Source organism: Erpetoichthys calabaricus, chromosome 17, assembly GCF_900747795.2.
Source record: "Erpetoichthys calabaricus chromosome 17, fErpCal1.3, whole genome shotgun sequence".
NCBI classification, from domain to species: Eukaryota; Metazoa; Chordata; class Cladistia; order Polypteriformes; family Polypteridae; genus Erpetoichthys; species Erpetoichthys calabaricus.
The window spans coordinates 47,730,840-47,758,274 of record NC_041410.2 but is presented as its reverse complement, the minus strand read 5'-3'; the positions used below and the strand labels follow the sequence as shown (position 1 = coordinate 47,758,274).

General features: G+C 36.6%; 2 protein-coding genes across 2 annotated transcripts in view; one reads left to right on the top strand and one right to left on the bottom strand.

Annotated features, from left to right (window-relative positions):
- Positions 1–27,435, top strand: part of ubl7a (ubiquitin-like 7a (bone marrow stromal cell-derived)) — a 1,205,533-nt gene that overhangs the window by 579,875 nt on the left and 598,223 nt on the right. The window lies entirely within an intron of this gene.
- LOC114667426 (AP-3 complex subunit beta-2) overlaps positions 11,571–27,435 on the bottom strand; it is a 128,859-nt gene continuing 112,994 nt past the window's right edge. Inside the window, exons 22-27 of the mRNA XM_051920794.1 lie at positions 25,328–25,437; positions 22,154–22,385; positions 20,473–20,557; positions 17,165–17,262; positions 14,534–14,672; positions 11,571–12,329 (exon numbers count right to left, since the gene is read on the bottom strand). Of these exons, the coding sequence (XP_051776754.1) occupies positions 12,179–12,329; positions 14,534–14,672; positions 17,165–17,262; positions 20,473–20,557; positions 22,154–22,385; positions 25,328–25,437 (815 nt within the window). The 3' untranslated portion in view covers positions 11,571–12,178. The remainder of the gene's footprint in view (positions 12,330–14,533; positions 14,673–17,164; positions 17,263–20,472; positions 20,558–22,153; positions 22,386–25,327; positions 25,438–27,435) is intronic.

Below are 27,435 nucleotides of genomic sequence, written 5' to 3'. Positions count from 1 at the left end.
CTTCCCATTGCTTTTATATGAAATAATTAACAACATCCATGTAGTGAGAAGTCAAAGAAAATAACACCTTTTATTGGCTAATTAAAAAGATTACAATATGCAAGTTTTCGAAGCAACTCATGCCCCTTCTTCAGGCAAGATGAATGTCACAACATTCATGTAATCAAGTTCAGGACTGTTAGGGGATGGGGCCAAGATACATACACACATACTCACACACGCCCCTACACAGACCAATTTAGAATCACAAGTTAATGTAAAGACTGAAGACATGGAAGAAAACTGGAACACCAGAAAAGGAAGAATGTACAAAGAATTCAAACCCAGCACTAACCACAGCAACACCTTGCCTTCCTTACACTTATTCGGTTCAGAAAAAAAGCCTAATTTTTCTGTTTAAATGCATCATATGAAAAGCTTTGTAGTGAAGGTAATCCACATCTACAAATTTTAAGTAAGAAGTATTGCGATCTATTACAAAGGATTGATTACTTCCTATTAACAAAGGCTGCCAGGACAGACTCTGACCTACATGATCCTAACCTGGATTAAACATGTTTAATAATGAATGGATGGTGGGATGGAATGTCAGTTATGGATTAGTTGGGTCAAGTCAAATTTATTTATATAGTAGGTTTAAATGAACTAGCAGTTCAGTTGACCAAAGTACTTTACAACAATAAAATAAACAACAGATAAGAAAAAGAGGTAAAAAAGACAATAAATTGCAACAAAAGGATAAAAATCAAAGGCAAAGCAACACACAGCTCAGAGTTAACTGCCTGACAGTTAACACCCATTAAAATACGAGGGTAAATCAAAAAGTAAAGGCAATTTCAAAATTATGCGGTGACTGCAATGGACAGAAGTTGATCCAATACAGCACATTTGTATTGGCTTACAGGTAGTTCGAACATGCACAGCACAGCAGTGATTCATTAATCTAGTTGAAGCAAGGTCAAACAAACATGAACGCTGTGCTGCGGGATTGCACCATTGTTGAACAACATGCCATAGTGAGTTTTGTCTGAGCTGGGGTAATGAAGCCTTCTGAAATTCACCAAAGGATGTTGGCTTGTGAGATCAGTAAGCTGCTTGGGTATCCATCTAGTGCAAACTTTACAGTACCCCAAGTCATCATTCACAATGGGATATGCAGATCCATAGTTAATATCCAAATATATAACAACAGTCGACAACATACAGTAGTAATCTGTCATTCTTTTCCGATTAAGGCATTTGCCATGTCTATGTGGTTTGTGTGCACGATGTTGATGGCCAACCAGATCAAGATTCCTCGGGTTACACTTGTTCTTCCCACTTTAAATCTTTCTGTCTAATTATAAACATTTAATGGAATTGTGCTGTTTTCACTTGTGTACTGAGCTAACATATTTCAGTGAATTTCAACAGATTTCACTCTCTCTGCCCAAAGAAATCTCACTACACCACATTGTTGAACAATGTTGCAATCCTCCATGTTCATTTGAATGTGTTGTCATGCATCAGCTTCTATCAGTTGTGGTTACCACGTTATTTTAAAATTGCCTTCACTTTTTTTTTTAAACAGAAGAGTTAAAACTACAAAGTTAAACTAGACTGTCAGTGTGGCCTAAAAGCAAGTGAATAAAAGTATGTTTTTAACTCTGATGTAAAATTATCAGTTGTTGTGAGGAGCCGATCTTATTGAGAGATGTAGGCTGTTCCATAGCTAAGGACCAACTGCAGCAAAGGCACGATCACCCCACAGCATCAAGTACACTCATGGAACAGACAGTAACAATTCACTAGGGCAGGGGTGGGCAATGTCGGTCCTGGAGAGCCGCAGTGGCTACAGGTTTTCATTTCAACCCAACTGCTTAATTAGGAACCAATCTCTTGCCAGTCTCGCACCTTATTTAATTTTATGGCTTGTTAGTCTGACATTTAAGGTTTTCATATCGTAGATTTTTTACTCTCCAAGGATATCATCCAAATGATAGCCTAAAACAGATCATTTTCAGTCAGTCACATTTTCTATTACATGTTTTATTAAATCAAACAATGCATGATGAACACACACAGATATAAATGAAAGTAAACTGGATGAAGAACTGCTGGCTGCTTTGTCATTTACATTTTATTGCTAATAAGGACCCATTAAAACGATGAATGCAGCTGTTTAAGACTGAAATAAGCAACTGAGGGTGGGGAACCTTAACAAGAGAGACCACTAAAATGAAGCATCAAAATGTCACTTAAGCAATAAGTGTTTCATCAGCAATAATTGTTTTTTTCATTTTAGGTGCATAACAGCAGAAGGCTGTCTCACCACTTCTTTTAAATTTAGCTCTTTGGATTATAAGTAGACACTCATTTGAAGATCTATGGTTACAATTAGGAGTGTAAGGTGAGAGGGATTCTGAAATATAGGATGGCGCGAGATTATTTAAGCTTTGTAAACCATAAGCAGTATTTTAAAGTCAATTCTAAATGGCACGGGTAACCAATGTAGTGACATCAAAACTGGAGAGATTTGCTCAGATTTTCTTTTCCTAGTTAAGATTCTGGCAGCTGCATCCCGCACTCGTTGCAAAGGATTGATGTCTTTTTTGGGTAGTCCTGCGAGGAGTATGTTACAGTAATCTAGTTGACTAAAAACAAAACCATGAACTAATTTCTCAGTATCTTGCAATGTTATAAGAGGTCTAACTTTATCTCTTAAGTGAAAAAATGCTGTCCTTGTAATCTGATTAATATGTGATTTAAAATTCAGGTGAGAGTCAATAGTTACCCCTAAATTCTTTTCCTCTGTCTTAACTTTTAGTCCTACTGGATCAAGTTTATTTCTAATACCCTCATTATATCCATTTTTGCCAATCACTAAAATCTCTGCTTTCTCTTTATTTAGTTTAAGAAAATTACTACTCATCCATTCAGAAACACAAGTAAGACATTGTGTCAGTGAATCAAGAGTGTCAGGGTCATCAGGCACTATTGATAAATACAGTTGTGTGTCGTCAGCATAGCTGTGGTAGCTCATGTGATGCCCCGAGATAATCTGACCTAACAGAAGCATGGAGATTGAAAAGAGCAGCGGACCCAGCAGTAACTATTCTGATGGTGCTTGTTGTTTGATTAAAAGAGATTGCTCTTTTCCTCTCACCCTCACTGTCAACAAATCCAGCAAAAACACATTGTTTCAACTTTATATTTTCACTGTGCAAAAACTGTAATGTAATAAATTGTTAAAATAATTATATTAAGTAGACAAATACATGCACATTTTCATTTAAGCAGTGTTTTAGCTGTCAATACCAATTGTTTCAATCTGTAAGACTATTTTATGAATAATTATTGCATAGCTGTAAACTCAAAATGGTACAGAATTTTAAATTTGTATGTTTGCATAAGGGATTGCCATTGTTGCAGTAAAGCTACACATTTTTCCTTTCAATCCCCCATATGTTTGCACAGTAAGAAAGAAAAACTTAATTATGGTTAGCAAAAATATTTTTCAGTGTGTTCTGAATGATTTTTGAGATTATGGAAACTGAATTATGCAGTTAATTTTAATATACTGGTGAAATTACAGCACACAGTACATCAAAAAAGCAGTGTTTTCTTCTCCACTGGCAACATGAGTTACATTCCATGAATATATCCCATGATTAAAATAATTGTCTGTTGATGTTATCTTGTAATATTTTAATATTTTTAGTTTCTGATATTAATTTCATCATGGTAAATTAAATGTGTGTTGTAGGTATAGTATATTGTAATTTGAAGTTACATCATTGAACCATTTAGCTTGAGTTGGTTTAATTTGACTTAATTCAGGGTTACCAGGTCCTTAAAAAAAGTGCATTCCAAGGACAGATCAAAAATCTCACAGTGGAACAAAAAATTAGCCCAATACCTTAACAAAGTGACATACCAGAAAGCTGAGAGCTGCGTACATACCATGGAAAACTTGGGGGGGGCGCTACCCCTAGGAGATTTGAGAATGGTAGAGTGGGTATATGCTATCAAACATTGGGGAGTTGTCACCCTTGGAGATTTTAGAATGATAAAATAAAGGTGCAAGAAGAAGGGGGAGGTGTACCTGATGAATAAAAAGTCCTCACAAGGAGGAAGCTTGAAAATATGCCCAAAGTACTGTGTTGCTTTTAAAAATGTTGCATAAAAAAAGCAACCTGTTAAATCCCCATTTTTTTCCCCCACTGGACACCGATCAAAAATAGCCCAATTGGCCTTGAAAAATGTACACCTGAAAACAATGACTTAAGTGTAAGATGTCATGTCATTTTTCTAACCTGCTTAACCCAGACCAGGGTTTAGGGGCAGAGCCTATTACAGCTAATATATGGCACAAGACAGGAACAAACCCTGGACAGGGTGCCAGTCCATCACAGGTTGAACACACACACACACCAAACACACAGAAGGGTATGTCTAAGGACAGTGAATGGAAACTGTAACCAGGACTTGAACCTTGGTCTCCTTACTGCGAGGTAGCAGCACTTCTACTGCACCACCATGCTGCCCTTGAGACCAAGGGCCAGTACATGGTTAAAAAAAATATATATTCTAAAACAGGATCCAATACCAAAATTCCAACAAAAACGACTGGACGTTATCATTAGCAATCAAATTGTTTGGGTACAGAGCCATCCAGTAGAGGGTTCTTCAGTGTGGTTAAGCACCCACTTCCTGCACCTGTGACAATCAGCATTGGTATAACTAAGACATGGGAAATGTTCTAGTTGTGAATCTGTTAGGATCAAGTTTATTTATGGTGGAATAATTTTCAGTACAAAATGTAATTTTAGTGTTTGATATATTTTAATGTTGTGTTGCCATTTTGTTTTTCATTTGCCCATGGACACTGCCAGTTTGTGAGGTGATTTGCATGGGCACTGCCATGCTGTTTATGGCAGTAATACTGATTACTTCTCATTTGTTGCTAGAAATATGCATCACCTGATGAAATTATATTACTGCTGTAAAAGATGGCAGAGACCTTAGTGACTCATTCACCTTAATAAATGGATAAGTGTCTGAGTATATGTACAGTATGTCTGTCTGGTTGCTATGTCTCTGTCATTCCAACAGACATTTGTAGTAATGAGAAATATTGCATTTGTCATTCCAACAGATTAACAATGCTTTTACAAATAACATACCAAATGGTGTATAACAGAGACGTATGTGTTGCATTTGTCATTCCAACAGATAGTGCATCACAAACATTTGTAGCAATGTGGAAGTGACAAATGCAATGCATTTTCCTACTCCATATGTTACAAAATACATAGATGGAATGTCAATGCTGAGGTTTACGTTAATTACTTAGATTTCAACTTGTCTTAGACAGATAGCACAGCTAGTCTAAACTATAAAATAATAGAAAAAACTTGAATAAAAGGAATGGTTTGTTAGGAAATGCTTTATAGGAATTAAAAACTTAAGTTATGTACATATACTAATCCCAGCAATTACTTTTTATTTTCTGGTTAAATCCGTTAATGTAGTTTGCAGTAATCAAATAAAGTTCCCACAGTTTCACATTTGTCTTGGTATAGACTTTGATCTTGACTCCTTATTTTTCAGAAAATGACCTGCAAGCCCATTTTGCCAGTGAAGAATAACTGTTCTTTAGTGTTTATAACTCTTGTTTTATCCTGGAGTATTGTAAAGCACTTTGAGGTACTTTTTTATGTATGAAATGTGTTATATAAATCAATGGTATTGCTGCTGTTGTCGATTGCAGGACATTTTCTGCTAGAAACTGACTGACATTAAAACACGTTACAACCAAACCAAAAATTCAAATTGATAGTAAGGCAGTAGTCTGAAAATGAGTGTATCTTTCATAGAGCATATTTCAATTAAGTAGAATGAGGTTACATTCCCGTTTATCATGGTGTGGTAGATTGGCATCTTCTTACGTGTTGGTCAGAAGTATATGTAAGAATTTTATGTCCCATAAGGTTTGACGCAGAGAGTCACATTAGCAGTAGCAACTACCCCTCATTAAATGCAGAGGACTTTGAAAAGATGGCCTTTGGTGCAGGACTGCATGGTAGAAAACCAGAAAAGCAAAAGTCAACATTGGTGGTGCACCCTGTAAAAAAATGTGACTGTATATTTTATAGTAAATTACTGACAGCAAGGTTTCCAGTAAAAAACTACAATATAAACAGTAATTTACTGTAATCACTGTACAGTACTCTCGTAAAATAAGCAGGTAAAAAATCACTCAAAAACTGTGGTTTAATATTTTTTATTCCAGAAAAATCAAGGTATTAATAATTAAAAGCCTATCATCTTTAACAGTAGAATTAACTATTATACAATTAGTCTAAAGTCTGGGCACACCGAGAAATATTTATATTTTTGATTGAAATTGATGTTTTTTATCAAGACCCCGTTAAAAACATACAGCCAAAACTTTACTAGTGTGGCTAATGACTAGGACTGCTTGAAATGATTGAGTTGTGGTTCAAAACTGGTCAAAATGAAACATATTATTGGTTTTTTATTTGTAGATAAAATTTATTCCATGTAACAGATTTCCAAGAAACTGAAGATTTCATACAAAGGTGTCTGTTACTGTCTTGAGAGAAATGGCAAACTGGATCTGACCAGGACAGAAAAAGAAGGGGAAGGTTCAGATGGACAAGTACATAAGAGGGTAGAGACATCAGAGTGTGTACTGTAGTCTGAGAAACAAAAACGTTACAGGTCTTCAGTTGTCTTCTTCATTAAAAACACACCAAATACCAGTGTCATCTGTAACAGAGGAAAGGTGATTCTGGAACACTGACTTTAGAAGAAAGAAACTGGCAAATAAAAAGAAATGATTCAAATGTGCAAAAGAACACAGACATTGGACTGGAAAAGCGTGTTCTGATCGGCATCCTGAATTCATGTTTTCTCTTTGCAGACAACACTTGTCAAGAGATGTGACAGTTCTCTCAACTTAAAAGCGTTTGAACATTCCTCGCTTTATGGATGCTGGTCAATGTTGATTCCTTTCCACCAAATTTTTAGCCTCACTCCCGATCTTCACCCTTGCCATCCTTGAACAACCTGTCCATCTGATAAGGTGCAACAGACCTCATTACACTGCGGTGATGACAGTGCTACCACCTGAATGTGGGAATATTTAATATATCCCACTTTACATTCCTCAGAGTCTCATACATTCTTAGATGTTGTTGATTCTCTATGCTCACCCTGAAACATCTTTCGTGTTCACATATTCATCTGAAAGGCTCAGGTCTGCAATGACAGCAGCATATTTTCAATTTTAAATTCCATTTGCAAAAAAAGCCCAGAGGTCAAAAACCTTCATCACCATGATACATTTGTGTTACATCAGCAATGATAATCCGCAGTATTTTTGTGCTATAGCATTACAATATAGTGTAGCACTGTTCTGCAGCTTTCTTTCTCTATTCTAATTGTCTTTTGCAGTGTTAAACCCCTGTCTTGAATTGAAACCTTCATTCCAGTGGCCTGGCATCCCATTTTCTAAATATAGAGAACAGGAAACTATTTACATGGGTGCCATTAGGCAACAGATAAACTTCCAGAGGCCTTATTACCTGTAGTAGCCACCCTTGTAGAGAAATGAGGGAGTTTCTGCATCTGATTTTAAATGGATTAAACTGATTTGGAGGGCCAACTTCCATGTGGGACGTTTGTGGTTTGACTCTTTCCAATAGGTTATGATGCCAAGAGCTGTTATTGAAGAGTGCCTTGTTGAACGTCACCATGTCTTTATACCACTGGATATGGTGGATACTGTATCTACAATTTTTTGTGTTTCCAACTTTTGACTTTACCTTTAATTAATCAGACCCAGTGAAAGCTTTCCATAGTGATTTGTCTTTATTATCTTGAGAAAGCTCTTATAAGATTTTTCTCTTGGTCCTTGCATTTTCTAGATTATCTCTGAGCCTTCCCAGACTATATGTCACATATCTCTGGTCCCTAATGAACTCATTCATCTTACAGTTTTCATAGATAGTGTCCAGCCCCCATAATCAATGGGGGTATCATATCCTTAAGTTGTATTTCTTTTTACTGCTGCCTTTGCTAACTTTGTGGCTGTTGCTACCCACCATTCTTTCACCATTTAGCTTCTTTTTGCTGACTCCTCACTCCCTCTTTAACCATTCTGGCACAACCCAGACTTTTCTTCTTAAAGAAATTGATTAATAATCCATCAGCATTATTTTTCAAATATAGAAAGCACTAATAGCCACAATCAGGATGTGAAATATAATTTATTAGAAGAAAGTTTAATTTGACCATATACTCTTTCAGAACATAAGGTGATACGCTGGAATTTCTTATCCCATGTTTATAGATGCTCTGACAAATCAGTACATTCAGAAGGTACATCTTTATTTTAATTCCAAGTAAAAATATCTTTGCAAACAGTAAATAAACCTCAGTTAAAGTAAACCTGATTTATCAATGACTGGTATCTCAGTTTATAAGCACTGATATAATTGAGCAGATGCCTCCAGTGTTAGAGGCCACACTGGCTGGGGGTCTTGTAATCAATGTCTTTTCTGGCATTTTCCTTTGTTTCTGCCTTCGATTGACATTTTAGAACATGAGTCAACTCTGAAATATTTTGTTCAGGCAGCCCGACTCCAAATTTCACAGATACATTGTGAAGTACTTTTTCTGTTTGTATTTCATTTAAAAAGTATATTAAATCTGTATATCAGGTGTTCAGATGTGTACAAGTAAGAATTTTTATTTCAAAGGAGAAAGTCAATGATCGTTCATTGGAAATTACTTCCTTTTTAACAATCGTTTAGGTAAAAAATAATAGGACAAAACCAGACTAGACTTTGAACATACTTCATATGCTTGAAGACAAACCCAAACTGCACAAATCGGTACATTTTATAACGGATTCTCAGTTTGCATCCATAGAGTTGTAGGAAATATAATAATCTAATTAGGCAAAGATTGTAGTGTCATGTAGAAATTCAGCTTTGAATAACAGTGTAACTACAATGACTCCTAGTTGCCACTGTGGTCCTCCAGGACCTAAACTGGGGACTCTGATTTAGCTGATTGTTTTGAAAGGTGGATTGGAACCACGTAATATTCACACTAAGCAAATGCTCAATTATCAGGAGGTCTTTTTCATGAATGAAAGATGAAGTTGTCCTTCAGCCAGTCTTTCAGAATCTCTGGATAATTCATATCCCATGCTGCCTGTTGTTTCTTCTGCCTTAAGGGGAGTTCAAACAACAGAGTTCTACCAGGAAAAAAAAAATCATGGCATTGGTGATTTTAGAGCTGTTATTCTAAATCATGGCTAACTGATGACCAGTGGAACAAGAGCTGCCTATAATGAACGCTTACTGATAAACTGCCATGTAAGGCACTGGAATATAAGCCATGGTAAATTGTCCACAATCCCAGTGTTAACCTTCCCGCTCTTAATCTCACCCAAGTTACATTATGGGTACTATTAGGAAGTGAAAGTGAAGCTATATAAAATCAGACCATTTCTCTTGAGAAACATTCAAGGGGTAATCAAAAATATGGAAGAAACAAAGAAGCACAGGTCTATCATCCTAAAATGATTACATGTAAAATGCCTTTAAAAAGTATTCAGACCCCTTCTCTTTTTACACGTTGCTATGTTGCAACCTTATGCCAAACTCCATGACAAAGCAAAAACAGGATTTTAGGAATATTTGCAGATTTATTGCAAATAAAACAAGGAAATATCACATTAACACAAGTATTCAGATCCTTTGCTATGAGACTTCAAATTTAGCTCAGGTGCAGCCCATTCTATTGATTTTCACTGAGATGTTTCTACACCTTGTTTGAAGTCCACTGGTGGTGAACTGTATTGATTGGACATTATTAGGAGAGTCACATATCTGTCTATAGATGGTCCCACGGTATCATGTGTTTCAGAGCAAAAACCAAGACATGAAGTCAAAAGAATTGCCTGCAGAGATTAGGGACAGGACTGTGTCAAGGTACAGCTCTGGGGAAGGCTATACAATTTTTCTGAAGTATTTTAGGTTTCCAAGAGCCCAGTTGTTTCCATTATTCTTAAATATAAGAAGTTTGGAACAACCATGACACTTTCTAGAGCTGGCTGCCTAAGAAAACTGAACAGTTGGTTGGGGCAGGGAAAAGAGATAACTAAAAACCTGGTCACTCTGGCTAAACTCTAGGGAACTTGTGTTCATGTGAGAGAACTTACCAGAAGAACAACCACCAAATGACCTTCAGACTGTGAGAAACAAACTTCTCTGGTCTGATGAAACCAAGGTTGAACTGCTTGCCCTCAATTCAGGTAGAAACCAGGCATCACTCATCATTCCACAGGTGAAGTATGATAGTAGCAGCATCATGCTGTGGGACTGCTTTCCAGGGTTGGAGATTGGTAGAATACTCAGGGTTTGGGATAAATTCAGTGGAGCAAAGTACAGAGATGTCCCTAATGAAAACCTGATCCAGAGCACTCCGGCCCTCAGACTGGGCCAAAGGTTCTCCTTCCAGCAGGACAATAACCCTAGGCACAAGGCAAAGACAACACAGGGAACAACTCTGTGGTTGTTTTTAAGCAGCCCAGCCAGAGCCCAGACTTGACCCCAATCAAACGCCTTTCGAGAGACTTGAAAATAGCTATCCACTGATTCCCTCCAACCAGCTTGACAGGGCTTGATAGGATTTACAAAGAAGAATGGTAGAAAATTCCAGTCCCATATGTGCGAAGCTTGTTGTGTCAGACCCAATACAGCTCCAGGCCACGATCATATCCAAAGGGGCTTCATCTAACTACTGAGGAAAGGACTTGAATACTTGTGTCAGTGGGATATTTCAGTTTTTTACATTTAATAAATTTGCATAATTCCTAAAATCCTGTTTTTGCTTTGTTATTCTGGAGGATTGAGTAATGATTGAGGGGAAAAAATGAAATTAAATGAATTTAGCATAAGGCTTCAACATAACAAAATGTTTAAAAACTGAAGGGGTCTGTATACTTTCTGTAGCACTGTAGCCCTCTAAGAAACAAATCTGGCTATCTCTGCTACTTATGTTGATATTGCTTTGTAAAGCTCTTTGTTACAATGCAAAATATGAAAAGACACCCTTGAAATAAGAGGTTGATGTCTACAATAGATTCATAGAATAAACCAACATATTGAGCAACACAGAGAAAACAATTTGAAACAGACTGAGTGAATTCAGATGATGATGGATTGAAGTTCTAAGAGGAAACTGATATGAATGTTAACAGTATAGTGGGCAGAAACTGGCTCACAGCAGCAAACTGGTAAGCAAAGGATATCTGTCCATTTTGTAGGTACAGAAGGGCCTTGTATTCATCATCTGGAGCTAATGTTACTCACACATCAGAGTGTTAAGAGTCTTTGGTGATTGGATAAGGGCGGGGGCAGGTTTGGTTATTAGCATTTGGGGTTATCCACCTATGTTAATGGCTAGAGGTTCAATGACAGGTGGGGCTGTCAAGACATTGTTGTATAACAGCCTTAGGTCATCTGGGTGATCTTTAACCCAGGCCATTGGCGATAGCCTGAAATCAGTTAAATATTATTATTAATATGATAGCAGATAATGTGGGTAAAGAAATAGCCAACAAGACTTCTACTTTATTCCATGTCTCATTCTTTCCAACTGCAACTGATTTTATTTTGTCCTCCTCATGATCTCATTGATTGATTCACAAGAAGTAACATATAACATCATATCTCTACTTAGTCTGATTTGGGGTTATTTGAGGCAGAGCCAGCCCGGGCATTACTAGACACTAGGCAGGAAACACCCTGGACAGAGTCGCAGTCCAGTGCAGAGTCCACTAACACACACTGCTTTACTCACAGTTGCAGGGTGAGCTTATCCATTAACCTAACATGCATGTCTTTAAGAATAAATTGGTTTGAGAAACATCTTATGCAGCATGATCATTTTAACACCACTTAACTGGATTTTAATTTGTAAAAGAAATTCATGCTGAAATTGTTTTGTATCAGAGTTTCTGTGGCTCAGCAGCAATGCACCATCAGTATGACAGATTGGCTGAAGGACATGAAAAGGGAGATGGAGTGAAGGTGCAGTTTCTCAAAAACAGAGATAACTTCAGGAGTTGTCTGAGGAAAGGGCACATTTTTTCATCTCAGTGGGATATCGCCTGAAGAATGTCCTTCACCAACATAGTACCAATTACCATTTTCTCACAGTTCACGGTGACTTGTGCAGTGCGCTCCTCTTTTGTAATCACTGTTACAAGCACTAGGCTTCCACTAGATAATGTCTTGGCAGCAAATCTGTTAAAACAATTAAAAAATGTTTTAATTGAGTCCTTTCTGTTCTCTACAGTTTCAAATATATTATGATGTAAAATAATTACTAAAAATAGCACTGTTCAGGTGGCCTGGAGGACTTGAGAATTACAGTCAGGAAAAAGGCTAACCTGGACAGACTAAGGGCTGCAGTGACTGCAGGTTTTCATTCCTATCAGTTTCCTAATTAAAGAACAGACCTAGCTGATAATTAGAGTTGGTATTTAATTATATTGCTTGTTTGTGCTTTCATTCACCCAAGGCAAATTTTAATTACTTTAAAAGGCATTTAGAACCCATTTACATGTATTTGCTTTTAAAGTAATATGTTTTTAGGCTTAATTTTCGTTAACCCAACACCCTTAATTGCCTATTTTAGTTTTAACCAACTACATTTAGGTTTTAATTGTTTTGTGTTTTCTTAACCAGCCATTAGTTAATAATGAGGTTTAAATGATAAAGGAGCCGCCAGCTCTCCTGATAAATTGCTCCATTTATAATGGTGAATGTGCATCATGAAATATCTGTTAGTAAATTTTTTTAGAAATAAATGAGAGACAAAAGGGAGAGTTATGAAGTGCAAATCTGTTCCAGGCCACAAAATATATCTTCAGAAAAGGAAATTCTACAATGTAATTAAAAGCAATGTGGTTAAATACCAAGTTTCATTATCAGCAAGGACTGTCTTCTAATTAAGAATCAGGTTAGAACGAAAACCTACATGGACTGCGGCCTACCAGGACTATGAGTGACTATCCCTGCTGTCATGTTTACTGCATGAAACTGCATACCTCCTATTCAGCCCATCGTTCATCATTCTTGCACCCACATAACAAGCCTCTCATCGAAATTCACTACCTCTATCAACCAGCCTATAAATCTTCTGTAAGTGGAGCCCTGTCTTTGGACATTCCAGCTTGTGTGTGTGTGTGTGTGTATATAATATACATATATACCGGTATATTTACACAGTATATAATATACACACACACATATACACATTTAAAGAGCTGGGGGCTGGTGCTTCCCCTTGGCAGCATTCTGATCACGCTTATAAATGACACAGAGCAAGGTGCTTGAAAACTACCATTTACTTTTTCTCGTTCCCTCAACCTACATGTATGCATGGTTCCATGCTCTGCCACACAGTTGCGTACCTCACTTGTGTGCCACACTTTGGAAATGTAAAAAAAAATATATATATATACATATAAAATATATATATATATATTCCACACACACACACATTTTTTATATATATATATATATATATATGTGTGTGTGTGTGTGTGTGTGTGTGTGTGTGTGGAAGTGAAGGTCTGTGATCTGCTAGGTTGTCAAAAGCGTAGGAATTAAAAACTATTTTAAGATATGTGATTCATTCTCTCCCTTTGTGGATTATTATCTACATAATATATACACACCATTTTAAAATGGTATACCATGCAACCCAAATAGGTAGAATCTATGGTTTTATTTTATTGTCAATTTAATCTGCTGTGTTATATTTTTGTTTTGCTCATCTTTTGCTGTGTGTATATTTTAAAAATATTTTATCTTTCTAATAATTTAATAACTCTTGCTTACCTTTATTGTAGATATGAGAAACTGTTAGTATCAACTGTATGTATAAATTCAGTGAGAGTTGCTTCTGTGACTGCCTGCATAACTAATATAAAGCACTCCCTGGAAAGTTACCAAATATATACTACCAAATAGTATAGCCCTAAACTTTGAGACACTACTTACACATAAAAACTGATTCTAATACTCAGTTAATCATAATAATGAAGCTCTGGGTCACAGAAAAGCTACATGGCTACACCCGACACAAACACTTGAATTATACAGTATGACACATTGTATTGCCAATTGACAAATTGTCCCTCATACGTGAACATTTCACTTCGTCAGTTTGTAATACTAATGTAATTTTCATTACAGTATTGTTTGATCTACAGTATGTGATAGTTTACAATAATGCATACTGTTAAATAAATGTAAAACATGACTGACACACATAGGAAGTATGACCATCCTGATTAAAATTTGCAATGTGCTGTGCAGCAATGACATTTTCCCCAGATTAATGAAACAAGATGTAATCATTTTTAACAAAACAATAAATCTTAAGAACTGATAACTTAGGAGAGGTTTTTAGCTGTAAAAAAACTGGTGATTCTGCTCACCTAAACTCTTTATCTGATCCGCAGGGAACCCGACTCAGATTTGCAGCCGAAGTCACTTTCTGAGCAACCACGTAATCAATGTGAGATTTCTCTGCAAGTGTTATTTTCTCTGATATTTCATTCATTCCCATCAAATATCCTGTATAAGAAAAGGAAACAGAGCAGCCAGTTTATGCACCGCCACAAAAGAGCATACATGCTAGGGTACCTTTAAGGAAACCAGCACTAGCAGGTCATAGATTTTGACTAAATATGTATTTAAATAGAAGGAAGATATTTTTCTGGAATTTTGAAAAGTTTGTCTAGTTAAATAAATTGTTATAAGCAATTAGGAAATAGTTAAAACCAAATTCTAAGGCAACTATGAATTAAGTGTATTTAGACAGATAACTGAGCAGTTTTCTGGTTTCATGGTGCATGAGTGTATTGTTGTTAAGAATGTATTTGGCACAATTCCATTATTTTTTATGTTTTGTGACATCATAACACTGCTTATTTTTTGTCACTTGGATATTGTCATTTTGTTAACAACAATGACATCTGTTGCAGTGTTTGTGAATAGACGGCAAAGTGATAAGTGACATGGTCCCTCCAAAGTTATGAAAGACTAATAGACTAATATTTATGCTTTGGACCAAACAAATGCCTGACCTAGCATTAGTTTTGAACTAAAAATCACAAAAATAAAAATAATATGATAGAATTGATTGGTATTAGTTTAACAACCTGGAGTTTAAATTTTTATTTTGGCTTTGCTGGTTTTGTTTCTCCTAATATGTAGCCTTTAGACTTAGGTATTTTTTTGGACATTCTTTTAGAAATCTTCTTTTGCCGGATTGTTTAAACAAACTACTACTGGAATCATAGCAATCTTCATGTCTCATACAGTACACTCTACAAAATACAATTGTGTAGAGCCAAAAGAAACCCAAATATGCTTGTAGAAGTGCAATGAAGTGCCCCTACCCAGAATGCATGTCTACTACCAAGTGGCTGATTCTTCTTGTCACTTACAGAAATGCCCACTGAGTGAACGTCTATCTCTAACCAACACAAGATGGCTCCCAGCTCCACTACAAGAGAGCTGTACTGGTGACTCTGAATTGGCCTAGTGTGAGGGAGTGTGGGAATGATGGAACCATTCAAGTCTGTTCCCTCATTTCACCCAGTGATGCCAGGACGGGCCCACTGGATAGACACTGGCTCCCTATGATCCTGAACTGAATAAGCCACTGTAGCATAGATGGGTGTTTGGATAGATGTATAAGAATACAAAAGGCACAGTTTGGTGCTGTTAAGAGCAATTATTTTTACCCTTTAGCATATACAAAGTCAAAGCACAGTGATTATCTAGTTAAGGGGAAATACTGAGTTATTTACATGCATTTTTTATTGCTAGTGAAGAAGGCAGTGACGGAGGGTGTATCAAATATGAGAGTGGTTGGTGGTCTGTTGTGGTGGGCAAACAGATCAACAATTCCATTTCATTAGTTAGTACAAATATTATGCAATTAGGCTCAGTATTATATTAGGCTTTATTTGACATTATTCTAATTGTGAAGAAAAATATTTTTTACTGTACATGTTTTGGGTTCTTAAGATATTTTGCCTTTGTCAGGATATCATCTAGTCTCCTTAGTTTAAGAATTTTAAAAACAATGTTTAACTTATTGGAAATTTCTAAAATTGTACATCGGTAATAAACAGTATCAACAAAATCTATGATATTTTTATTTTATTAAATTTTACTGGTTACTTCTGTCAGTGTGTTTTCTAATTCTAGCATTTGATTATCCATTAGGAATATACTGCAACAGGGTTCAACTCTATGACTTTGTCTTACATGCCTGCCTAAGAAGCACAGAAACAATTGAGCTAAAGGAATGTTCCTACGGTTCATGGTCACCACTAAGGGTGTCCAGTACGTCACTCAGATTCCACAAAATCTAGCAATGAAATGGTTTATTGCAGGGAAAAGACCCCGAAAGGGATGCAATCATAGTTATGTCCTGCTTATCTTCCTCCTATAGCTCCCACCTATAATGATGCCAAATCTTTCGTCACCTCCTTATCAGGTGAGCCTTTGTCTATACTCTGTTCCTGGCTCTAAGTTTACCTGGTAAAGGAATGGGAGATGCTTTTAAGAGACCCAGAATTACTTCCAGCGCCTGATTTAGCTTCCCAAGAAGCATGTCTGGGTAATTCAAACCATCCGAGAAGTGCAGTTCCATGTCAGGAGCTCCTTCTGATCCCCTCAGGTGTCACCAACTTCTTAAAGGGACAGGCCCTGAATAGTAACTCTGGGACATCAGAACTCCTCTGCTATTACTCTGTAGTTCTCAGAAAAATAAGACCTTCCTTTCTTGTCCTCTGGAACACCATGTAATCCCAATGAGGGAAGGTATAAGAGAACCCTGTATCCGTAATTAAGATCTTCTTATAAATTAACTTGATGTCTAGCATTTGTTAACATCAGGAAGCTGGATGGTGACATTAGCACACTGCTCTTGCAAGAAGTTCACATCTTAACTCTATTAAAATGTATATTTTTTAAATCTCTTCGAACACTGCAATATTCAATACTCTTAAAATCTCAAGCTGGTTAGCCTTTTCCCTTCATGCAGTTCTTACCTTGCTCTTTTTTGAACTCGTTCTCACTCATAAATACTGGAATCATAAGTTCCCCAACCGGTGGCTGGATAGACACAAAGAAGCTGCGAGTGTGTGTGCTAAGGAGGGAAGGAGAATCAACAACATCAGTAACAACAGAAGTGAATACCTGCTTCTACCAAAACAATAGCAGAAAATGTTTTAAAGTCTGCAGTGTTTAATTGCAAGATGGGTTGTTACATCTTCCTAAATGAGTTTTTTTTAATTTTTCAGCAATGGTTTGGTTTTTTCTGGTGGCACTTTTAAATGGTGGCATATAAGCAAGCAAAAGACAATTTTCATTTACTAGGGGGCTCTCTGCCTTGTTCGCTTCGCTCGCCAACCCCTGGGCAGGCGCTACATGCTAGCTACTTTGCAGCTCTGCCACTCGCATACTAAGAAGCGGATGTACAATTTAAACAGATTGTTATTTTCATGGGAATTGTTACATATGCATAATAGAACTAACTATTTTACATTACTCTGAGTAATTAACCATAGCAAAAAAATAAATTGAAAGAAAATTATGTTTCATGTTGCATTAGAGGTATTCATTGCATTATACGTTTCCGTTCTGTTTGGCTTTGAAATTAACACGCAAATAGTTTTTAAACTTACACTTTTACTGTAAAACTTCAGTGAAAACAATATTTGGAATTAACTTTTTGTCAATATCGCATTGAATTTTGATTCTGTGTTTGGACTTACATCATGACAACGCAACGTATAACTGCCCGTGAGTGAGTTTCTTTGTCTCTAATAAATAAACCGACTTTTTTACGAATGTTTGTCCCTGTGATTTAATTGTCATAGTAAAAGCTATTCTAATGGGAAACTGTAAACATTTTAAAACGAATGGCATATCAAGATCTCCTTTGGTGTCTAATGTTATCCGTGGAAGATGTACTACATTACCTTTCTTGTCACCTGATAAAATTTTACATGTTAGAATTGTTTGACCAATTCTGAATACAGCTAATCTTATCCCACTGCATAGCCCATCACTCATACATAAATTACACAATAACATTACGATACATCTTTCTTTAAACAGTAATTTGGTCGGTGGAAGACCTGACGGTGTTAATGGTTGTAGATATTCAACGGGATATTGTAAGTTGATGTTTTCCTCTTCCACACCATCAGCACCAACTGTTTCAGCATAGTCTATTGATATGCATTTAACCAATTTGCCGTGTAACCGATCGCCAATTTTCGCATTAATTCATTTCACTTCATCGTTTCTTAGTGCTTGGATTGCCCATGTACTCATTTCTTCTTTTGATAACCTTTCGGGATGAAATTTTTCAATAAGATTTGAACATAATAAGTCTTCTTTTATTGGGAACTTAAAGTGAGGAAAATGTAAAAATGTATAAGAGCTGAGAGCACAGGAACTGTGTCTGACAAAAGCATTCATACAAATGAGAGCTGAGAAGACAATGGACGTGGGCCATTAAACTGAAATGGTTGAAAGGAGGGCGGGACCCTTTCTACCAACTTGAAAATATCTCTTGGTCATAGTCTCATCTCGTCTCAAGATTTTCTTTTATAATAGAGAAAGAACTATACCTGCATGTTTAATTTTAATAATAAATTACAAAAGCCTTTCCAGTGTTTACAATATCTGCAGAAGGACAATAAATAAATCATGTAGGATTTGTGCTCTGACAAGACATTTACCAATTGTCAATAGGATTCATAGCATGCCTTTCTTCATAGCAATCTGTGTAGTACTGTTTAGGATAACACTACTTTATGAACATTATCCCTGTGTCACCTGCAAAGAAACAATTTTTAGAAAACGTTTACTAATTTAAAAAATGCCATTAAAGAACGTTTAGTAGATTTTGCCTACCACAGTTCCGCAAATTTATTCGTTTGTGCTTCCTTCAACAAAATATAGTATTGCTTATAATACACTTGATACAATTTCATTTTTGCTTTCTGTTGCCAACAAAAATCTCTTTACTGTGTACAAATGACAACATTTTCAGCCATTTCAAAATTATCATAAAAAACCCAGTGAGTATTAGGCAACTGTGAGCAGAATACAGAATATGTTAGAACTTTAACTCCTCTTCAGGACTCGATCTAACCTTTCAGTTGAGTGCTTGAGCTAGACTATGGAGGCTTTTTCCAGCATGAGGAGACGAGAGTCACTGGTGGAACTGTACAAGGCAGATTATGAAAATTCAAACAATCAGCTGTAACCTCTGAATGGATCTTTCTAAGTAGAAAAAGGTTTCAATTCTTATTTATTTCTTGGATGTCAGAGATTTGAAAATAATAAACAGACATCATCGTCTAGAAACAGGAGCAAGACAAGTTGAAAAGTGAACCTTCATAAGAGGGGCAAACTGTTGTCTTGAATGCTAAATCAGGAACCTGCAATAGATTAACAAAATGATGTTCTTATTGCTTCTTTTTGAATGGAGTCTTTTTTTTTTTAAATAAGTACACACAAATATGAATCTTTTGACACATCATTAGCTGATGCATGTACTGTGAGACATTACAACAAGCAAACGTCCTTGGATTTAACTGAAGTGAAAGCACAGTGTGACACCATTAAGATGTTGAAAACCAAAACAACACAAAGAAATCAAAATTAACTAAAAAAAATAAAACGTTTAAAAAAAAAAACTTGAAATGGTTCAAATGAATTGAATCGGCTCCTTTCAGTCCAGTGAAACAGCAGTTGTACACCCTATCATGGAGTATGAATCTAGCAAGCCTTTGTAGGAACCTTATTTTGACTGCATGTACTCTTAATCTTATACTTCAGGTCACTAGCCAGAATTTACAACCACAGGTGAAGGTGGAGATGTTGACTCCCTAGTAAATCGAAAGATTTACATTATACTTTGTCAGCAGTTATCTGGCTTCAACAAAAACAGGTCAGTAAAAGCAGGTGAAAGCATTAGTCAAATTCAGGCAAAAGATTAAGATTACTAATCAGGCAAGAAGCAAGAATGAAAAGGGCAGGTTAAAAATCAGATGTAAAAATTATCAAAAGGTGACAGCAATATTTGCAGAATAATACTCCAATAGTAAGTAAAACAGATTCATTAGCTAAGTATTGAATCAATATAATAAGTGTGTTTAAAAATGTGACAGCAAAGTAATCACCATTGCTAAGTGCGGAGTAGAGTGTGTCTGAGTGCATGGACAGACGTAAAGTATGGCGACATGTAGATGATGTAACATGATAATGTAATGTATGTTGTATTTAAGGAGACTTACTTTTGTCAGTACAACATAGAACAAAACAAAGGTATTCTACATACCAGAGCTGGAAGTTAGCAGCTTGAGTTGAGTCACAGAAGTCAATTCCCATAACGACAGTTGCTGCCTCACCAGGAGCCAAAACCTCTAATATCAGAAAAGTAAAAGGTGTGAAGCACAGGCATTGATGTAACATTTCCATCAAAAGTGATTTGTAAATAAAGCACCAATCATCCATTTCAAAAGAATCAAACTATAGCAATAAAGAAATATCTTCATTGGACAGACTGGCTAAACAGGCTTTAAACATTTACACATATAATACAGTACAGTTGAAGGTCCTACTGAAAAGAAACCTTTTGGGTCCATGATCCTTGAGAATGGAAAAGTCAAAGATCATTTGACCTTGATCAACAAGCCAACCAGTATAGAATGCAGGGTGTTTTATTCGATTTTTGGGCAGAATTGCCTTTAATCTGATACTGCATTAGTCACTCATAATGTTACTGTGCTCCATCTACTCTGAGGTCCTGTTTCAAGGCCAGTAATAAATAAATATGTGCAGTAATGTATATTCAACAAAGTTACTCTCTGAGTGCCTTGCGATTCTTCAGAGGTCAAGACAGATATTGTATATGCAAGAAGAAATACATGCTGTTAGGTATACTGGTGACCCTAAATTATATGTGTATGAATGAGCCTGGCTGTACGTGTGTGTGAGTGCTTTTTGTGAGGGTGTTTCTACTGAAGCTATGAAGTGGAAAGGTCACCTCAGAGCCCAGGTTACTCAGCCGGTTGCCCAAGTGAAGTGTTTCATTAATATGACAGTAATTTTTTTAAGGCTATTTCTAAAGAGGTGCACTTTTTTGCAGTGCTGGCATACTATATAATATTGGCTTATTCTTCACTGAATAGACTCTCCTTAAAGAAAAATTAACAGTAATTAGAAAGGGTCTTCTTAAATTCTGCCTGCACAAACACTTTATGACATTGCTTACTGTGAAGCTTAATCAAGGATTTCTTCTGTTACTCAGAGTCATTCATCCACCCATATACAGTAGATAGATAGATAGATAGATAGATAGATAGATAGATAGATAGATAGATAGATAGATAGATAGATAGATAGATAGATAGATAGATAGATAGATAGATACTTTATTAATCCCAAGGGAAAATTCACATATATTTCCACATCCACTTATTTCTATAAACTGGAAATTTGTGATGTGCTGGAGTCTATGCAGATGGCAGGCTTACGTGGGATGACAGTCTATCCCAGAGCATGCTTACGCACAAAGTCACTCTGGGACAATTTACAGTTGCTATTCACCCAAAAAAAATGTCTTTGGACTGCAGGAAGAAACCACAGCTCCTAGAAGAAAGCAATGGGAATTCTGGGGGAAAACATGTTAACTCCACATTGTAGGGACTCCAGTTGTGACACAAACAACTCTTTCTACTTCACCAATGGGAGCATTTAGTCAGAGCTACTTATTATTTTAATTAAAGACACTGCTCATTAATTATGAACTGAGCTATAGTATATATAAATACTAATTGGGGCTTCTTACAATTCAAGAATATAATATAACAACAAAAACAAACCTGAATAACACTTTCAGAATTACATGTTTGATGGAGTATTTAAATCGAATCCTCAAAAATAAAAGGAAAGGATGCAAATCTTTATTTTAGAATTAAAGATACATTTTAGCACTAAAGAATCAAACAGGTACTGACCTATCTCAGGAAATGATTGGATTCTCATTCCAGACATAAGCTTCATCTCTTCTATTCTGACGTTCTTGACCTCTGTCTCTGAGTTGTTGGAGAACTGCACCTGCACGGCCACCATGTGCGGATCTGGGCTGAAAGGTTGCCGACTGAAGCAATACTCCACTGATAAGCCTTCTCCAGTGATTCGATGTAGCAAGTTGTACATCTTTACAGAACCAAAATTTGGACTTATCATCTAGGAAGAGAATGGAGATATTTTACAAAAAAAGTCAAAGATATAACAATATTTTAATCTTTCAAAAATATGACTTCCATTATTCTTATTCACAAACCTATTATTATATATTATAACATACATTCTTAAACCTGCTTAATTCAGTACAGAGATGTGGAGGACCACAGGCTACTTTTGACTAATTGGGTGCAAACAACCCCTGGAGCTAGGACATATCCAATGCAGTGTTCACTTTGGACACTGTACATCCACTGGAACCATTTTAGAGTCTATAATTAATCTAACCAGCATGACTTTGTAGATGTCAGAGGAATACCACATGGATATGAGGAAAACTATAGATTTGACATAGACAGAGGCAGGTGTTAAATTTTAAACTATGACACTGGCACTGAGAGGCAGCAGCACAAACAACTATGCCATAATGCCATCCTGCATTTTAATTTTAAGTCAAAAATATACAATCTAAGGGTATATATATGCATGATTGCACTTAAAAATTGATTGTCTGTATTACAGACCTAATAAAAAGTCTAAATTAGAGTATGCTGCCCTAATTTGAGGGAGTAGATAAGAAATATAATGAGGTAAAACTACATAATAAACAAGAATAGCTGCTTCATATATTTAAAATATTAAAATATGTGCTTCTATTTAAATGTTTAAAGTATAAATATTCTTGATTGTAATAGAAATTTGTCATTTTCTGCGCCCTTTGATAGAGGTCAATAGAGGAATAGTAAAGGATCAAAACAACATTATATTTATAATCACTAACCTTACAATAGTCTAAAATGATACCCCACATGCTTATGTTTGAAATTTGTCACTTTTTTATCTTCTGGGAGTGGCTCTTAGAAAAAAAAAAAAAAATATCATATTCAATATCAGCAACCAGGGCAGCATGGTGGTGCAGTGCTTCGTTTCCCGGGTCCTCCCAGCGTGGAGTTTGCATGTTCTCCCCATGTCTGTGTGGGTTTCCTCCGGGTGCTCCGGTTTCCTCCCACAGTCCAAAGACATGCTGGTTAGGTGCATTGGCGATCCTAAAATGTCCATAGTGTGTGCTGTGGGTGTTTGTGTGTGTGTGTGTGTGTGTGTGTGTGTGTTTGCGTGCGCGTGTGTGTGTGTGTGTGCGTGTGCGCCCTGCCTTGCGTCCTGTGTTGGCTGGGATTGACTCCAGCAGACCCCCGTGACCCTGTAGTTAGGATATAGCGGATTAGATAATGGATGGCTGGAATATCAGCAACCTCAAAATAGTAAAAAGGAGTAACTTTAACACCTCATATTCCATTAGGGGGAGAACTCCTGTGGTCATCTGATGTGTCCTGCATAACATTTAGTCCTTCTGATCATTTTTGCTGAAGACACTGGTTTACTCTTTATTGCAAGTCTGCAATTTTCTGCACCAAATATGGTCCAAAATGGCCTAATTATGCTTTTTCACGTCTAGAGAACCAGATATTATAGAAAACCCTAAAAATCTTGACATCTTGCATAACATGGCATTAAGACGAGCTAAATGGTACATCATATCATATATGAGTGTTTCTCATACCAGTGAGTCAGGAGACGCTGGACAAAAAAAAACAAAACAAAAATGGAATTTTAAAACATTCATAAGTAGTTCTTATTAACAAAATTACTATCTTTAAACCACAAGGTTTTTTCTGTTAATATAATTTGAACATTTTAGTGTACTTCAGCTAACAAGGCTACAGGTGCTATTGGTGGCATTCAAATATAAAGCTGTAGTTTTACAATAGAATTTTTATACAGCTGCCTAATTTGGAAACCATATAAACTATAATTACATTTGTGAAACTGTCTTAAATTACTATACAATGATTATTTCATTGTGACATGTGTCACCCTTTTAAAATTATACATTAAAAGCTGTGATGGGAGATGCAGTAGAGAATGGTACTACAGGCTGGAATAGGTGCTGTTTTTACTCCCTGGGCACAGGCAAATTATCAGGGCATATTGAAAAGTATGTAGTAGTCCACTTGAACATGATATGGCAGCAAGCTAGTTGTTTATGGACCATGCTCTGTATTAAAAACAATGGGTGATCAGAACTACAATTGTAGCAGAGTACACCAAATGAAATTCTACCAGATGGTTCAGTATTTACAGAGAGCATTTCTGATCCTGGCGGCACGGTGGCGCAGTGGGTAGCGCTGCTGCCTCGCAGTTGGGAGATCTGGGGACCCGGGTTCGCTTCCCGGGCCCTCCCTGCGTGGAGTTTGCATGTTCTCCCCGTGTCTGCGTGGGTTTCCTCCGGCCGCTCCGGTTTCCTCCCACAGTCCAAAGACATGCTGGTTAGGTGGATTGGCGATTCTAAATTGGCCCTAGTGTGTGCTTGGTGTGTGGGTGTGTTTGTGTGTGTCCTGCGGTGGGTTGGCACCCTGCCCAGGATTGGTTCCTGCCTTGTGCCCTGTGTTGGCTGGGATTGGCTCCAGCAGTCCCCCGTGACCCTGTGTTCGGATTCAGCGGGTTGGTAAATGGATGGATGGATGGATTTCTGATCCTGGTGGTCGCCTTATAGGGCATTTCATACTCTTCGCCAGTTGAGTACAGAGTAAAGAAGTGAGCAAAGGCATGCTGAAGTGTACAAGTTAAGGTGGGGAAAGATTGCCAAATAAGAAATAAAGAGGTGGTATATTTGGTGCTCAAAAGCATGAGCTACCTCATCGGGCAAACGGGCAAAAAACCCATTTATGTAGGCCCAGAGAGGCTAAAGGGTGTTTGTTTTGTCTGTTCCATTTGTTGCTCTCACCTGTTACCTTCTATGCTTATTTGTAATAAATCCCCCTCATTTTTATATTTTGGTAACGCTGGTATTATTCTGGGACTGAGAATGCAGTGTAAAAAGTAATTTATACCATATACTGTATATGACCAAATGTAAAAGTCCTATAAAGCCAGTAAATGTTACTCACTGTGGGTGACAGTGCAGAATCAGTGAGAGAAAGCCCTTCCAAGTCGGTAACCAGGCTGTTTGATACAACGTTGTTCACTGGGGTTACCTGGGGAGAGGCTGGAGGTATAACTAAAAAAAAAGGGAAAAAAATATTTCACACAAATGTCCCATTTAATGTATTGCTTTTAAATAATTTATTTTCCATTGGGAAATTGTGTTTGGTGAACATGTGGCCTTCAGCACAACAGAAAACACACAAACATAATAACAAAGAGGATACATCACAGCAGATGGTGAAAAAGTATTTCCAAGGGAGTTTATCTTTGCCATCATGTGATTTATCTATGGTACATCTACTTGAGCTCATGTCATTTATACAGAGTTCCTTGACAAGCTCTTTCAGAGATCAAAAACTTATTTTATTTATTTAGTCTTCACTTAACTAGCTAAGTTGGGTCTGGAAACCAATTCCAATTTACAATAATGACAGAGAAAGCTGGTACAATAAAAACAACCACACATATCAAAGATGTAACAGAAGCTGAATTACAATACGATTAACCATGGAAACCACAGTTTAAGCAAGCACACAAAATAATTATGAGTTTTCTAATATTTTTTCTTACATAAAACAGACTTTGAAGAGAGAAGCTGATGACATTAAGCACATGACATCTCCTTTCACAAAAGGAGGCAAAACAGACACTGATGGTGCCTCATGGCTAACTACTGTATTCTCATTTGGGAAACTAGAACTTAATTCAAAATCAAAAGTTAGCAAAAGAATTGTATTTTGTTTATGATTAACACGGCAATATTAAGAAGCCGACAGACTAGCAGCTGTTTCCAAAACATAGCACTACAATTTTCATCACTTTCACAGATGTTCTGCTGGTAACTAAGCAAAAACTCTTAAAGTGCAAATTCTTAATGCAACCCATTTGTGGCAACCAAAATAGAGCTTAGGAGCTAACTCTTGAACTGGAACAATAATTTATCAGAAACATAAAACACCCAAAACAGACACACAATGGAAAGATGCTGAAGAATAAGGCTGAAAACAATAAGGCAAGTGACGACCTTTCATGTTAGTATGCAAACGTGAATAATCTAACTCAAGCACATGACTGCACAAATGATGACAGGTGCTAGATAAGTAAGAAAATGTATACATTATGCAACATTCACATGCACTTGGAGGCTTAGTTAACTGTTTTGAAAACTGGAGTATTTTAAAAATCTTAACATCTTTCAAAGAGATAGATTTTTAGATAGACAGGTTTTTCTTATTACGTATTTTTGTAACAGTGACTCATTAAAAATAACAAATAATAAAAGAACATAGTTATATATAGTATGCTATGTTAGTAGGGTACATAAAATTCAGTATATGTTTTTAAACAGTACTTTACAATATCATGTGCTGAAAAAGCAGTACAAATAGACTTGTGAGAACTGAAATAGCTTTTATAGGCCAATTTAAGTGATCTATGCATTGCCTGGTGTCTTGTTGTTGGTTGTCAAGAGTCTATGGCTATTTGGAGTTCAAATTTCTTAAACATAACATCTTTGAATGATGTACCCAATTGAGATTTAAAATTTCTTTAGAAGTCTCAATGTAAAATTGTTAGCTGCAACGGCACATGATGGATAGCAGGTCATTGTGGGACTTTGCTGGTAAATTATAATCTCAGAGAAATATTGAGCCATTTGGATCTGCAGATAATGCATCCATGTAGTTGTTTTTAGTGTACAGAAGTGTGAAGAGTGATAGCATTGCTGCCTCACAGTAAGGAGACTGAGGTTCGCATTCTGGATGTTCCCTGCATGGAGTTTTCATGTTGTCCCCGTGTCCACATGAGTGTCCTTCAAATGCTTCTCATGCTCTTGTAGTAACCATTTATTGATCTCCAAAATATGGTGAGTGTTTTATCAAGGAATTTTTAGACTTAGTATCTATAGTAATAACTAATTATGACATATTAGGCAATTTCAATTTTCATGTTGATAACATGTGTGACCCTAAACCAAAATAATTTATTAGCTTACTGCACTCATTTGGCCTTAGCCAGGATATCAGCACAACACATATGGCTGGACGTATGCTGGATTTGGTTATTTCAAAAG